This window comes from Onychostoma macrolepis, chromosome 05 (assembly GCF_012432095.1).
Source record: "Onychostoma macrolepis isolate SWU-2019 chromosome 05, ASM1243209v1, whole genome shotgun sequence".
Lineage (NCBI taxonomy): Eukaryota > Metazoa > Chordata > Actinopteri > Cypriniformes > Cyprinidae > Onychostoma > Onychostoma macrolepis.
This window is the reverse complement of record NC_081159.1, coordinates 16,515,791-16,531,325: the sequence shown is the minus strand read 5'-3', so window position 1 is coordinate 16,531,325 and position 15,535 is coordinate 16,515,791. Positions and strand designations below refer to the sequence as shown.

The window sequence follows — 15,535 nt, the reverse complement described above, 5'->3', positions numbered from 1 at the left end:
CGTGTTTTTAAATGCTAATTAGCTTTGCTCGCCCCGCCTCTCTGTTCTGTGGGGCGTTTTTGACACAACACACGTGGAGTGTTGCCTTGACAACAGTTGAGGGTATATTTTGAAGAATGGCAGCGGGAGTCTCTGAGGATACTGTGCAACCGTATCAATTCGAACCGGAGTCGGACCCGGAACAGGATGACGGCCCCGAAGAAGTTCGACAATTAAGGCTCGAATGGGACGTTTCTGAATGGTTGGTTAACGTAATGTCACTTTTATCTATTTTTGTGTGTACTGTCAGGTAGAGTAGTGAGATACGAACGCTATGTGTTTACTGATACGTTAGTTCATTGACGGATTGATGTTACAGCTAATGGTCATGAAAAATAAATTCGGTAAATGTAGACTTGTCAGTGATGCGTAACGTTATCTATGCAGTGTTAGGTACAACTCTCAGGGCGGAAACCATTAATTTTCATGCAGTTATAACTGTTTTTTATTTATTTAAATTTTTTACATTACTTCTTAACAGACACCGTTATAAACCATCTACAAAAGTAAGCTTAGTGTAGTGTTATCATGTTAACTTTAATACCTGCGTACACAGTTTGTAATAACACAATAACCATAACGTTTTGTTCATTATAAACGTGGGATTATTAATTATATTGAGAACGTCGTAAATAGAAAACACTTCTTCTGGAGGTTCAGCAGGAACACGAATAGTTGGTACCGATTCTTTTTTCAGGAGCAGCTTCTTAGCAAAACCAGCTTTATACTGACCTTCATTTATAAAGCAGTCTGGTGAAAAATGATTCGCGCAAACATGAAAACATTGACGTTGCTCGCGGGGTATATTCCCTTCAAAAGCAAAACTCAGCCACTGTGTCTTCAGCGGTTCGGACTTAGGTACATCAAAATGACTGCTGTGTTCATTATTGCACCCGAGAACAGAACACCACAATCGCTTAGACGCCATTCTGCTCATAGACAGCTCCAGCGTATATCAACAATGATGCGCGGACTATGATTGACAGCTCGCTCACGAGCAAGGGCGGGTCTGTGTTGAAACACTGCTGTCAATCAACCATCGTGGGAGGGGCGTCCGACCGACGGCTTGATTTGAGACAGGGTAAAACAAATAAGGAGATTAAAAAAAAAACACTGGATGGATTTTTATCATTTTATGATGGTTGTGTACAGGCACTGCTAACACACATTTCAGTACAATCAACTTGTAAAAGTGCATGTACCATTATATGACCCCTTTAAAACACTTTCCTCACTTCTTTGTCCTCCTCCTCCCCCTCCATCATCAACTCTAACAGCTGATGACTTTTCCACGTTCTTCATTAATAAAATTAAAACCATCAGTGCACAATTTTCCTCACCACAATCTGTCAAGCACATCTTACCAGCAAACATACACTCGTTCACATCCTTCTCTTCACTCTCTGAGGCAGAAGTCTCCAAACATCTCCTTCAAGCCATTTCTCCTGCAGTTGTACCTGCACTCACTCACATCATTAACACATCCCTTCACACTGGTGTTTTTTTCTCAGCATTTAGAAAGGCTTGTATAACCTCACTACTTAAGAAACTCACCCTTAAACCATCTCTTTTAGAGAACTACAGACCGGTTTCCCTTGTTCCTTTCATTGCTAAAACACTTGAATGAGCTATGTTCAACCAAGTATCTGCCTTTTTCACACAGAACAACCTCCTCGACAGCAACCAGTCTGGTTTCAGAAGTGGACATTCAACCAAGACTGCCTTGCTCTCAGTTGTTGAAGCCCTAAGACTTGCAAGAGCGGATTCAAAATCTTCAATACTTATCTTGCTGGATCGGTCCGCTGCTTTTGACACGGTTAACCACCAGATCCTCCTGTCAACCCTATTGGGAAAGGGCATCTCAGGAAACGCACTCCAGTGGTTTGATTCTTACCTCTCAAATTGGTCCTTCAAGGTATCTTGGAGAGGTGAGGTATCTAAGTCGCAACATCTAACTACTGGGGTGCCTCAGGGCTCAGTTCTTTGACAACTTCTCTTCTCTGTCTACATTGCATCACTAGGTTCTGTCATTCAGAAACATGGCTTTTCATATCACTGCTATGCTGGTGACACTCAACTCTACCTCTCATTCCATCCTGATGATCCGACGATAGCTGCTCGCATCTCAGCTTGTCTAAAAGACATTTCTTGCTGGATGAAGGACCATCGCCTTCAACTCAACCTTGCCAAGACAGAACTGCTTATGGTTCTAGCAAACCCGTCGTTTCATCACAATTTCACCATCCAGTTAGGCACATCAACCATAAGTCCATAACCATAACTCCTTCAAAAACCATAACTCCAACCATAACTCCTTCAAAAACAGCCAGAAACCTTGGATTTATGATTGATGATCAGCTGACCTTCTCAGACCACATTGCTAAAACTGCCTGGTCCTGCAGATTTGCTTTATTCAACATCAAGAAGATCAGGCCCTTTCTTTTGGAACATGCTTCACAACTCCTTGTTCAAGCTCTTGTTCTGTCCAGGCTGGACTATTGCAATGCTCTCTTGGCAGGTCTTCCAGCCAGTTGATTCAAGATTCGGTGGCAACATTAATTTTTGATGAGCCAAAAAGAATGCACGTCACACCACAAGTAGCCACTCCCATAAAATTCAAGACATTAATGTTTACCTACAAAACGACTACTGGCTCTGCACCCCTTTACCTAAATTCATTACTTCAGACTTATGTGCCCTCTAGAAGCTTACGTTCTGCAAGTGAACGTCGCTTTATTGTGCCATCCCAAAGAGGCACAAAATCATGTATGTACAGCGCTCTCTTCCAACAACAATACCACGACTGAGGTGAGACCACTGAGCAAGGCATCGAACCCCCAACTGCTCCCCAGACGCCGCAGCAATAAGGCTGTGTGTGTGTGTGTTCACTACTGTGTGTGCACTTGGATGGGTTAAATGCAGAGCACAAATTCCGAGTATGGGTAACCATACTTGGCCACATGTCACTTTACTTTCACTTTCACTTTCAAAGGATACCAAGAAAGAACATGGAAAGGATGTAATGTGACTACACGTGCAAAACCAACAAACCTTTTGTTGATGTTTTGCAATCTCCACACATTGTTAAGTATAACCAGAAGTTCTTATACCAAAATAAAGTAATTCTATCCTAAAAAAAAAAAAAAGATTCAGACAACTTCCTAGTTCAACATAGAAGCTAAACACATGCAGTGCTGCAGAACTAAAAAGCACTCACATTTCTCCTGCACATAAAGGTATCCCTCCATAGTCGCCTGCTGGCTGTGTCTAATACAGATCTGTGCTGACCCCTTCATCCTCTTCATTAGCTCTTCCATCTCCTCTTTGGTGCTCTCAAAGTGGTTACGGGTCTACAACGACAACACCAGCGGCACCCAATCAAACAAACAACCAAACTAAAAACATAGATACAATTACATTTAACATATAATCAGGAACAATTACAAAATATATGCTGATGTATTTGTTTTCCAAAATTTTAATTACAATTAATATATATTTGGAGTGAGAAAGTAATGCTTTATTCAGCAAGGATTTATTAAATTAATCAAAATGGACAGTAAAGACATTTATAGCAACATTTCTATTTCAAATAAATGCTGTTCCTTTCGAACTTTCTATTCATCAAAGAATAGAAAAAAGTATCAGGTTTTCCACAAAAATATAAAGTAGCGCAACTAATTTCAACATTAAATTAGACAAGTTGCTTTTTGAGCAGCAAATCAGCAATTTGGAATGATTTGCTGAAGATTCATGTGACAACTGGAGTAATGGCTGCTGAAAATTCAGCTTTGCCATCACAGGAATAAATTAAATGATTTAATAGATTAAAATAGTAAACAGTAATTTTAAATTATAATATTTGTCAATATTACTGTTTATACTGTATTTTTGATCAAATAAATGCAGCCTAAATTAAATTTAAATGTAAAATATTAAAATAATAATTTTGCAAATCTGCATTTATTAATGGTTAACCCATATTAATAATTAATGGTGGAATATTGTTTTTCGTTATTTTCTTTATCATTTATTAAAATTGTATATTCATGACATCACAATGAATCCAGTAATTTGTAATACATTTACCGAAAGACACTTTGGATGAAAGCACCTGCTAAACCACCACTCAGAAAAAAACATACAGAGTGAAGGACAACCCCACAGAGCAGCATACTGAATGACTCATATTCTGCTGATCTGATCATGTGACAATATGGATGGAAAGTTAGACTCATTATTGATTGGTGAAGCTCTCACATTCTGTAGACTGAGCTGAAGCTCCTGTTTATATGGAAGGAAGTCCTGCGTCATCTCCACAGTGAGATTATTCAGTGTTAGGATGCTCTGCAGAAATGCTAAAACCTGTCAATCACAAACAAGGACACACCCCTCTAAGCATAACATGCTTTAGTCACTTCATTGTTTGTATCAGCATGAACACAATCAGTGTATGTTACAGTCTCATTTTTATCCGTGCACCTGTAGATGCCTTCTTGTACACACAATAAACCATCTGTTACTACAAAGCATATATAAAAACAAGAGTATATGTGCTAGAGGAAAAGGAAGTTCTCACATACAGGCTCCACAACATCAAACTTCTTCCTGTCCTGAACCTGCTGGATCTGGTACACATATTCAATAGACGACTCATAAAATGTATGACGCTCCTTATCCAACTGTTCGTCGGCCTATAAACACGCATGAACACACAAAAATAAAGATTATATTGTTGGGTTTCTTTCTTTTCTTTTTTTTTATTTACTGTATTTATAAATATACCTCTTGTAGCTGTGTCTCTTTTTTCTTTGAGGACAGGTTCATATGTTTGTCCAACTGGGAGTAATACTTCTCACTCTCCTTCTCAAACTTCTTTCGTCTCTCCTGAAACACATGCACACAAGCAAACAAATAACTCAAAAAGGAGAAAATGAGACTGAAAACTAGACTGGATGTGCTCCAGCTCACTAAACCAATTCCTAATGAAAAAAAAAAAACAAATACAGAAATTGTTCTTATAAAGGTTTTGCAGGCTTGTAACCTGTTCCTTACAACCAATAATTTCAACCAATAATCTCGGAGTAGCCACACTGAAACGATACTGAAATGAAACTAACACTTCAGTAATGTTAACTGAAGCATGCTGGCGTGGAAAGAGTCTAATCCAGTGAAAAGTCTTTGGAATTTTGAAACTTTCCATGTGTTGTTTTTCCAACAAATGATCTCGCCGCTTTCCTTCTAGAATCATGATAGCTCTATAACTCTTTCTCAGTCTCTTTGCAACTCATAGTTTTTCCATGGATGCTCCAGTTGCTGACACATTATTCCATTTTAGTTTTGTGTGTATGGTTCAATCCTAAAACACATTGACATGAAAGGCCATGCAAACACTCATGTCTATATATATATACACACACACACATATACACACACATATATATATATATATATATATATATATATATATATATATATATATATATATATATATATATATATATATATACATATATATTTGTTTGTTGTGTGATTTTGATCACTTTGCTCTGAAACAGGAAGTAGAGGCAGAAATGAGGAGTAGGCTCACACGCGGTAATGTGGTATGTGTGCTTAATGTGTCTAAATGTGCATAATAAACACTCACTTTTGTGACCCCAATCTGCTCTTTCCTGAACTTTTCCAAAGGTTTAATAAGCAAGTCACATGCATTCTGCACCTGCAAGAAAGAAAGACGGGTGAGTAGGCTATAACGGTTTTCTTCCTAAAGTCTCTACAATAAAAAGTCTTGTCCCCGCTCTTGTTCAGTATATGGGGGTCAGAGGTCAAGAGCTGTCACAACTGAGCAGATGAACATCTGAGTGACATTACATTATATTATAAAATACAATTTTTGTCTATATGACAATGGAATTATTAAGCTGTTTTTCCATATCAGCACAAACCACTGTCACTCGTGTCATCATATATAAAATGAGACTACTTTATCTCTGTGTGAAGCTCTTATTACACAAACATTGCGATACTGTTCATCATATGTTTGTCCTGATGGCTTAATGTTGGAAATACTCCTTGCTACATTACCATTCAAAGGTTTGGGTTCAGTACTTTTTTTAAAGAAATTAATACTTTTATTTAGCAAGGATACATTAAATTAAAGTGGCAGTAAAGACGTTTATAAAATGTATATAAAATATTAAAAATCCAAATTTTGAAAGTTTCTATATTATATAGGGAACAATTGTTTGGGAATTTCCACTTATAGATGTGGAACATTTGAGAATAAATCAAATTCAGCCTTGTCATGCACTCTATTGTATTATGAGGATTGCATGCATGAGTATTGTTCTCATAAAATGATTACTTAAGCACTTGGCCTACAACTTTTGAGGAAGGAAGAGGTATTTTTGTGTCTGAATCTGGATTTTCCTGTTATGCATGGTTAGATCAGATAGCATTTATAATCAAGACTGAATTCTAAAGATACATTTTAGGTTTAAAAGCTACAAAACATCTCAACAAAATAAACCACAACAAGTTTAACTGGCCCTCAACACAAGAAGGCTAATCTTGCAGAATGTTAATGATTGACATACCATCTGAGGATCTTAGGTTCTGTTGTTCTATGAGTTTAGATTATGATTGACTGTGTTTTATCATGGTATGGAAAGAAATGTGCTTCACCAACCAGCATCATTCGACCCTCTTCCACGTCCTGCAGCAAACCAGCAAACTCTCGAAATGACTCAGCTGTGCAGGCAAAACATGTGGTCACATAAACAACACATACAAATGAAACACAAATACATGCACAACCAGAGATTGACACAAACACGCAGGCGCAGTCCAACACACTCACTCCACATAAAAACTCAGCAAGAACAGAAGTGAAATACAGTAATTACAGTAATAAATCAGCAAATACATCACATAAATGAAATGGACAGGCTAATTAGCACTACTCTAATCAGACCTGCAGTCGACTCACCAATGTTCATCTCATCATCAGTCATAGAGTCACCGATGAAATCAAACTGGAACGACTGAAGGGTCTGAGAGAACTTCTGCACTGCTAGTGAGTACTCTGGAAATAAAATCAGAATTATAAAGAAAACAATCAAAAATCCACATTAGTCCCTGTAGGTTTTGTTATTTGGTCAGAAAAAATTGACACTTATGGAGAAATTGCCTGATTGAACATATGGGTCGCACATGCTAGCAGATTTACAGCCAGTCCACTCACTCTGTCCACATACCTGGGCAACTATTTTCTAGGCAAGTTTTGAAATATTGGCAATTTATGTATTTTAAATGAAGTTTTTATAGCTCACATCATGCTCCCTAGCTAATGTGCATGCATGTTCCAGAGTAAACAAACAAGCAATGCCTTTATTAATAAGGCAAATGGCTCTTTTAACCGAAAGGCAGGACATTCGTGTTCAAGTGGTCCTTCTCTTCCACCTTATACTGTCTATGGCTTCAGAAAACACTCCACAAAAACACTCTCTATATCAACTCTCACAGTTTCACTAAAAACTGAAAGACAACCATGGCCAGGAAATTCGAACACAAACAACCTTTCACCACATTGCTTGGTTGCTGGCCACTTAACATATGAAGCCATTAATTACAGAACCTCTGAGAAATAAGAAAAGCAGCTTTATTGCTAAGTGAAATCAGATGTTGTGGGGCTCAGTGAGGATGGAATTACGTCTCAAACTTACTACACCGGATCAGTGCCAGAACACACACACACACTCAGCAAGACAGACCACTGTCAAATGCAAATGTATTATAATCACTGGGACAAAGAAAGGGAACTCATTTCACTATATGTGCACACTGTTTGAGAGACTGTTTCGGAGTGCTGTCAGAGAGACGCGCACACGTGAAGACCGTGCTCATACAGCACGGGAGCTTCATAGGCCTTGGCTTGGTTAATGGTTAATACACACACACTCGTATGTGTCAAAATGCCCGTCCATGCAAGTATCCTCGTCGTAAACACAATAATTTAGGTCTTAAAGGGGTGGTTTACTGCTTTTTTTCTTTGCTTGATTGTGTTTATGGGGTGCAATATAACATGTCTTCGTGTTTCGTTTGTTAAAAAACGCCTTATTTTTCATATATTTCACCTTTATTGTAAGCCGCTTTCTCCTCTGTCATTTGAACGACCGGTTGACTTCCTGATTCTATGAAACCACTCCCTCAGAAACAGGCAATAGGCTCAGATTGGTTAGTTGGGCCGGTGTGTTGTGATTGGCTAAACTGCGTACTGCACATTGTCCGGAAACTTCACGCCCATTACCTTTACGGGCGACAGTTACATGTGCTCCGGTCAAATGTAAATAATGGTGTCAACATTGCCGTATCAGTTTGAGCCAGAATCAGACCCAGAAAGCGTTAATGAAGAGAGTCAAGCAGAACTTCCGCAAGCACGGCTCTTACAAACGTTTCTGAATAGTGTTGTCAAAAGACCCGGTACTTCGGTACCAAGTCAGTACTAAAAAAGTGAAAACGTCACGGTACCAGGTTTTTTTAAGTACCGGTGGTACCGAGTACCCGGTCAACCCGGTTCTTGACGCCAGACGGCCCGATGATTTCCGCGATGCAGAAAACGCGGACAGAATCTCGGAATCCAGTTATAAAAACGGAATTTACAGTTTAGCACGGAATGTCACGGAGTTTGTCAAAGTTTGGATGAATTAATCAAAAGTAGGTCATTGCACTTAAATCAAATCGCGACTTGGACTAGTATCTGTAAATATTAAGCTGCAAAAGTCGATTCAAATATGAATCCGCATGTTCTGCGAGTCTCTGTGTGAGTGAATGAATGGCAGAGACGCGTGGTTTTCTTTTTACTACATACACTGAAGCGCCTGATGCTCGCGGTGATTCATCATCTGCCGTCTCAATGAGGACATAAATACATAAACAACATCTACAGAACTGCTCTGAGAGTCCTCGCGAGCATTTTACCGTTCATTGAGTAAAACCAGCGTCATATCATATAGCTACACAGAAATGTAAAGGTATTCACGGCAACCCGTCAAAATAAAAGTTCATCTTAAAGACATTGTGCCAGAAATATAATTTTACATATATATAATTTTTAAATTTTTTTTTTTTTTTAAAGAAGTCACAATATTTCTTCCATAGTTTAATTTTAATAGTAAATCCTTTATTTACCAAAACAATATAATGTGTTTAAATTTAATTAATTAAAAGACAAATTAAATTTGGGTGAAACTTGTTTACTGTTTTTCATACTTTTATTACTTGCGGAAAAACTTGAAACACAATTTAAATAAAGTATAAAGAATGGCATTGATTTTTGTACATTTTTATTTTTGTTTGACTTTATTAAAAATAGTGTGTTTTTTTTAATTAGCATGTGGTACCGAAATTGGTACCGAGAACCGTGGATTTTGACTGGTATCGGTACCGAATACTGAAATTTTGGTACCGTGACAACACTATTTCTGAATGAAGTTTGCTGTTGTGATTACATATCATTTTTTGAAGTTTGTACAAGTTTGTCTTATACACACAAAATAGCATCGAACTAACTGGCTACTATAACCAAACAGCGTTGGCTTGTTTACGTTCTTGATCAAATCGAAAAATTATGTCATAAAGTATACATGGAAAATACATTTACAAAATTAGTACATAATTACAAATTCGGGTCCAAAATGTTTGTACGCGTTTGTCAAAGACACACGAAATAGCATTTAACTAACTGGCTAAAGCCAGCGTTGGCATTTGTTTACGTCCTTGATAAAACTAAAACATTACGTTTGAATTTATACATGCAAATACATTTAAAATTATGAAATCTTACTTACAGGTTGTGGCCCAACAACTGCTGCCTCTGGTTTTAAAGTTGGAACTGCTCCATGTTTTAGTAATAGTTTCTGTGTGAATCCAGCATTGATTCTGGAAGCTGTCTTCCGTAAAATGCGCAGCACAGAGAGCTAAATTAGGATTGTAATTGTCAGGAACATAATCAAACATAAATTTTAACCATTGCTGACGAACTACAGCGTCCGTAGGAAGCCCGAACACAGAAGACCTGACAGCTGGGTGAAAATAACACCATTTCGACGGCATGGCTACAACTCTCCACTATAACTCTTCCTCTTCGACAAAGCCGCAGAACATGGCCTTGCCCCCTCTTTGGCATGTTCGGAGGGAGGGTTGATGCAAATTTATGGGTTTTTACGTATGCAACCGGGAAGTATCTCGTCGTAGTCCCATATGAGTCGTTTTGTAGGCATTAAACTTCCTGATTTTTAAAGGCGATATCTCCGCTTACGTTGAACTTTCAGCGCAGCAACTTTGCGGATACTGTTCATGCACCAACAGCAACATTACACACTGTTTAAAATGAAAAAAGTGAAATCGCAGTAAACCACCCCTTTAAGTGAAGGCGAACAGCTGAGAAAGAAAACACACGTTAAACATTTGGTTACTTTATACAATGTATGTAGCATATGTTATTTATTTTGTTCTACTGTAGTTTTTTTTTTTCCTTGTTGTTGTTTGTTTTTTCGTCCTGTTGCTTGTAATTACTTTCTTATTCTTATTTAATTTTTTTTTTTTGGTTGATATTGACACTGGTGACAAGAATTATGAATTTTCTATGGTATCCAAAAAAAAAAAAAAGAGATTTTGGTCATATCGCACATCCCTAATTCTCCAGCTCATGGGTTGTCAATGTTTTTGAAGTCTCAAATGCTGCATTCATTTGATCAGAAATACAGTAAAAACAGAAATATTGTAAAATATTATTACAATGTCATATAAAAATAAATTCTATAGTAATATATTTTAAAATAAATTTTTCCTGTGATGGCAAATCTGAATTTTCAACAATCACTACCCTAGTCTTCAGTGTCACATGATGCTGTAAACAGCTTTTGCTGCTCAATATTTTTGTGGAAACTGTGATACATTTTTTTAAGTTGAACTTAAAAAACAAAAGAACAGTATTCAACAGAATGTTTTACCATTGATAAAATCAGAAACCGTTTTTTGAGCACCAGCATTCAGCGTATTAGAATGATTTCTGAAAGATCTCGTTACACTGAAGATTGGAGTAATGGCTGATGAAAATTCATCTTAAATTCAACTGATAATTTAAATTAAATTATGTTAATGGATTATGTAAATTGTTATGTATAACAATAACAATTTTATTTATTTATGTATTTATTTATTTATCGCCAAACAACATAAGATTTTGGTCGTATCGCCCACCCCTAAGTTTGATCTCAGCACATCTCTAACTCTCCAGATCATGGGTTGTGAATGTTAAAATTATGATGCAATTTTTGATTTGGCAATTAAAATTATTATGTAAATAACATCCAGAAAAGAGAAACTCTATTTGATTTCAGCCCTGATCGATAGGCATGTGAGTCATTCATCCATCTTTCTATCTTTTTCTCTCTGGCTGTGTTTTAGGCCTGCACGCTCTGTGACAGAGGAGATGGCTTAAACGATTATATCCCCTCTGATGAAAAGGACACAAAGAGTGTGTTTGTCTAAAGCATGAGGAGCTGGCATGACAGACTACACTCTCCAAACCAGATCACAAAACCCACCCTGTTCAGCCCTCTGACAAACACACACACACGGATCTCAAAAGAGCGCTATTTTACTCTCACAACATTAGACTAGAAATGATGTATCAGGTGTTCTTGAACAGCACGATAGAATGTATGACAACGTGTTTGAGTCACTGTTTGTATTGCAGGTCATAAACTACTAAAGCCTCAAACGAGGCCAAGAACCACATCCTGGTAAAAGACAACCAGACATGGCTGAAGAACCAGTCAGTGCAGCTGAAACAGATGACAGAATGAGATTGCACTAACTAAACAGATGATGTCTGAATGTGTAGTGCCAAAAAGTGTTGTGTGGAATTATTTAGTCATTAATGCACTTGAAATGACAGCAGACGTAACAATTGGCTCCCGTTCTGTATTGGTGAGCATATTTGTTTAAGATTAATATGAAAGCTTCCCAAATCCTTCTGGAAATATGCCATGGTGGTGTTGATATTCTCTGTTGAGTTATAACAGCAGCAATAGATCTCCAAAGAGGTTCCTCATCGTTGAAGAAAAAGAAATGCTACACTTCCTGTGTGAAGTTTCATATCCACACAGCACACGCAATATTCCTCAAAAAGTGCAAAACTACATAAATGCAGGAAGTAAGCATATCGAAACCTCTGAGTCAGGTCATATGACTTTAGAAACTGCAGAACTTCAAATAGCGGAAACTCTCAAGAGAATATAGGTTGGGCTCTAGTGACTCTTTCAGATACTGAAGCACTGAAGAATCCTTCCAAGACAGTGGAAGCATCCGAGAGCAGATGCAGTCATCAAATTACAGCCATTTGTGCGCCGCACAAATCCATAAGGAAATCTACCTTAATGGCTCAGCAATCTGCTTTTGGAGTGTTGCACTCTGAGGTATAAAGCGAGGCTTATGGTTAGTCAAATTAGAAGCTTGTATACTCCCTCAGGCAAAATAAAAACTTAAAAATGCTATCAGCCTTCCTGTGTTGTCAGAAAACTAGCGTGTTTAAGACTTCCCTTGAAATAAGGGAAGGAAGCCTGAAAAGCTTTAATCTAGGAGATAAATTAAAGCTGAATCATCATATTATCACTGAAGAAGACCAGCTGTCAATTCTTCTATCCAAACTTAGGCAGTGAAATGCAGACGGAAAAACTGAACACCAATCAGCTAAAACTCTCCAGTAAGTCAAGAAAACATCTGACAATGACACAGGGTTCCTGCTCTTTTCGACCAATTAATTTTCAATATATATATATTTTTTTTAATTGTTCCTGATTAATGGATAATTTTATATTAAAAAGTATTTTTACCCAAATAGAGCTAGGCATGATAATTTATTACTAATTTATTTATTTACATCTTGTTTCACTTACATTTCAGTTATTGCAACATTACATGATGCATTTAATATGCTCATTATTTTATTTATTCTCAACTCCCTCCACACATAGCAAGTTGTATTAATTATTAAAAAAATGCAATAACTTTGTAATACTTTGTACATTTTAATAAGACTTTTAGTTTAATTATTGTATTACTTAATTAGCTTCTTTTTTTAACTTTATTTCCATGAACAGGCCTGGAAATCACATTTTTAAAAAGTCCCTGATATTTCCCTGAACCCCAAATTGACACTGAGAACCACATATGAGCTGTGCACTGGGATACCTACAGCTATAATTACTTTTATACCTATATAATTACTATAATATAGCTCTACTGAGTTCAGCTTCTCATCATTAGGCAGAAGTTCCTGTCTAAAGTGCATTGTTTGCAGTGACATTTCCTCTATTGTTAAGGCCTCGTTCAGGGGAACAGTGGTGGAAGAGCAGGACTGTGAAAACTTTCTATTTGTATGTTGTTGCTTCAAAACACTTAAGAATAATAAGCCAAACAACAGAAAAGGAAAGAGGAAGAGAGACATTACACCCATTGTGCTGCGTATGGCCATAGAAATGAATGCTCTGCAGACTGCTGGTTTACAGCGTCCATCTCTCTCTCCTCCAGTCTGAGGATGCAAATTGCCTTAACTGACTTGAGATAAGCAAAATAGTGATAAGTGTTTATAGTTACAGTCTCGGAGTTCGTATGACTACTGGCACTCCCTCAAGTTTTCATCATCTTGTTGACGCTTTCACACCATCTCTAAACTTTCCAGTTCAATTCCATTCACTAATCTGGAAAATTAAAGGTGCCTGCTATAAATAAATCAACAGTCCCCTAAAAAGGCTTGCCAGCATCTCTGAGAGGGGGCTCTTCCAAGAGCTGCTCGCCATCTGCCAGATCACTCCCTCCCCTCTACAATTCATAATCCCTTTAGCCCAAGTGAAAGCCCATGCTAAATAAATAAATAAATGAAATAAAAAAGCTTTACGAATGTAAGAAATTATTCCTAACATTAAATCACAGTTATACAGTGATCTTGCATGTCTTTATTCGGTTTGCAAAGGCGGAGACCTCCATCCACCTCCCCCAGCGAAGACAACCACCACGGCTGCTGTAAAACACCATTTTACCTTTAATCGTGTTGATCACACTGTTCCCGTCCTTGATGACATCCTTTAGGCACTTGTTGGTTTTCTCCAGCTCGTTTTCGTAGCATTTTAATCTCTCTCTGAAATCCGGACTGTCGGTGTAACAGTCGCTGAACTCTAGTGGAGGATGCCCCATTCTCACCCTCTGACCGATCAATAAAGATAACCGGTTTTTTGTTGTCAGTAAAGTACACAAACCACGACAAACGTGCCTTTTGATCACTCGGCTGTATTAATCAAGTGGATTTCGGTTAATCGGTTTCGATAAAGTTCCCCATACTTGACATATTGGATGATATGCAGTTGTAAAAACAATAATCCCGCGCTCCAGTAGTGACTGTTTCCGTGTGCAGGCGGTATTGTTATTTCAGTCGAGCAATTTGGATGGCAAACTAAATTTTAAAAGTGCTGATAAAGGAAGTATTTGTGTTTCTACACTTTTCCTTGTTTTGGGAGCGGAGGGACTGACAAACTCGGGCAGGGCTACATACTGAGTACTCCCACATCATTGGGCGGCAAAATGTCTCTAGCTAGTAGGTAAAGGATGTTATTTTAATCAGACACACTTTGCCTTCCTCTGGAGGGCGCTTGAGGGCTCACTAAAGGAAGTTCTCTATTCAACTGCATTCAAATGTAAGGATGTGTTTTGTTTTACTGCAGACATTTACAGACTGAAACGTTTAATCATTTAAATCTATTATTTTAAATGATTTGTACCTGGAATAAAAATGGAAACATGCCCCTGCAGTTTCTATGAAATTGTTAATTATTGGTCGTGGTATTCAGCAATCATAAACGACTATGATTGGTCCATCCTGAGCAGCGCTTGGAAAAGTAACACTTTCCACGTGACAAGCCGCTAAAGTGGTGCGTCAGCGGTGTTCTGGACAAAACCGTTGCACCTGAAACAGTGACAGTGGTAAATTTAAATGTCCGTTGCATTGAATACACAGTTAATAGTTAAAATAGGAGAATTATTATGTATTATGTACGTCCTTGTCCAACATCCGGGCCACTAAGCCTCGCCTATGTTTGTATTTCTGAGTCTTGCTAGTTGCCATTCTACTCGCACATTGTATTTCTAAACCCACACTGGCTCCGACCCTTAAAGAGACCGACACTCATCTGAATCATCATATCAATCGATTCAAAAGCATTTTTCAGTCTGTGTTAATCTGACTTCCAAACTCTGACCAGTTTAAAATATAGGGCAATAAGGGCACTTAAAACCTTTAACGTGTCCACTCGGCTACTAATTAAATATGCGAATTTGACAATTGACACGTTGTTAATTAAATACAACAATGAGCTGAATTTATACATTCAAGAGCGAATTGGCTATTCAGAGTAATTGATATATCAATTTAGTTTAG

At 37.7% G+C, this 15,535-nt stretch overlaps 1 protein-coding gene across 2 annotated transcripts in view; it reads right to left on the bottom strand.

Moving 5' to 3' along the window:
- Nucleotides 1-14,662, bottom strand: part of ophn1 (oligophrenin 1) — a 38,170-nt gene extending 23,508 nt beyond the window's left edge. For both annotated transcript variants that reach the window (XM_058774908.1, XM_058774909.1), the window contains exons 1-8: nt 14,145-14,662; nt 7,028-7,123; nt 6,728-6,789; nt 5,687-5,758; nt 4,825-4,926; nt 4,623-4,733; nt 4,300-4,404; nt 3,257-3,389 (exon numbers count right to left, since the gene is read on the bottom strand). In XM_058774908.1, coding sequence (XP_058630891.1) covers nt 3,257-3,389; nt 4,300-4,404; nt 4,623-4,733; nt 4,825-4,926; nt 5,687-5,758; nt 6,728-6,789; nt 7,028-7,123; nt 14,145-14,298 — 835 coding nt within the window. In that variant the 5' untranslated portion in view covers nt 14,299-14,662. The remainder of the gene's footprint in view (nt 1-3,256; nt 3,390-4,299; nt 4,405-4,622; nt 4,734-4,824; nt 4,927-5,686; nt 5,759-6,727; nt 6,790-7,027; nt 7,124-14,144) is intronic.
- Nucleotides 14,663-15,535: the final 873 nt, after the last annotated feature.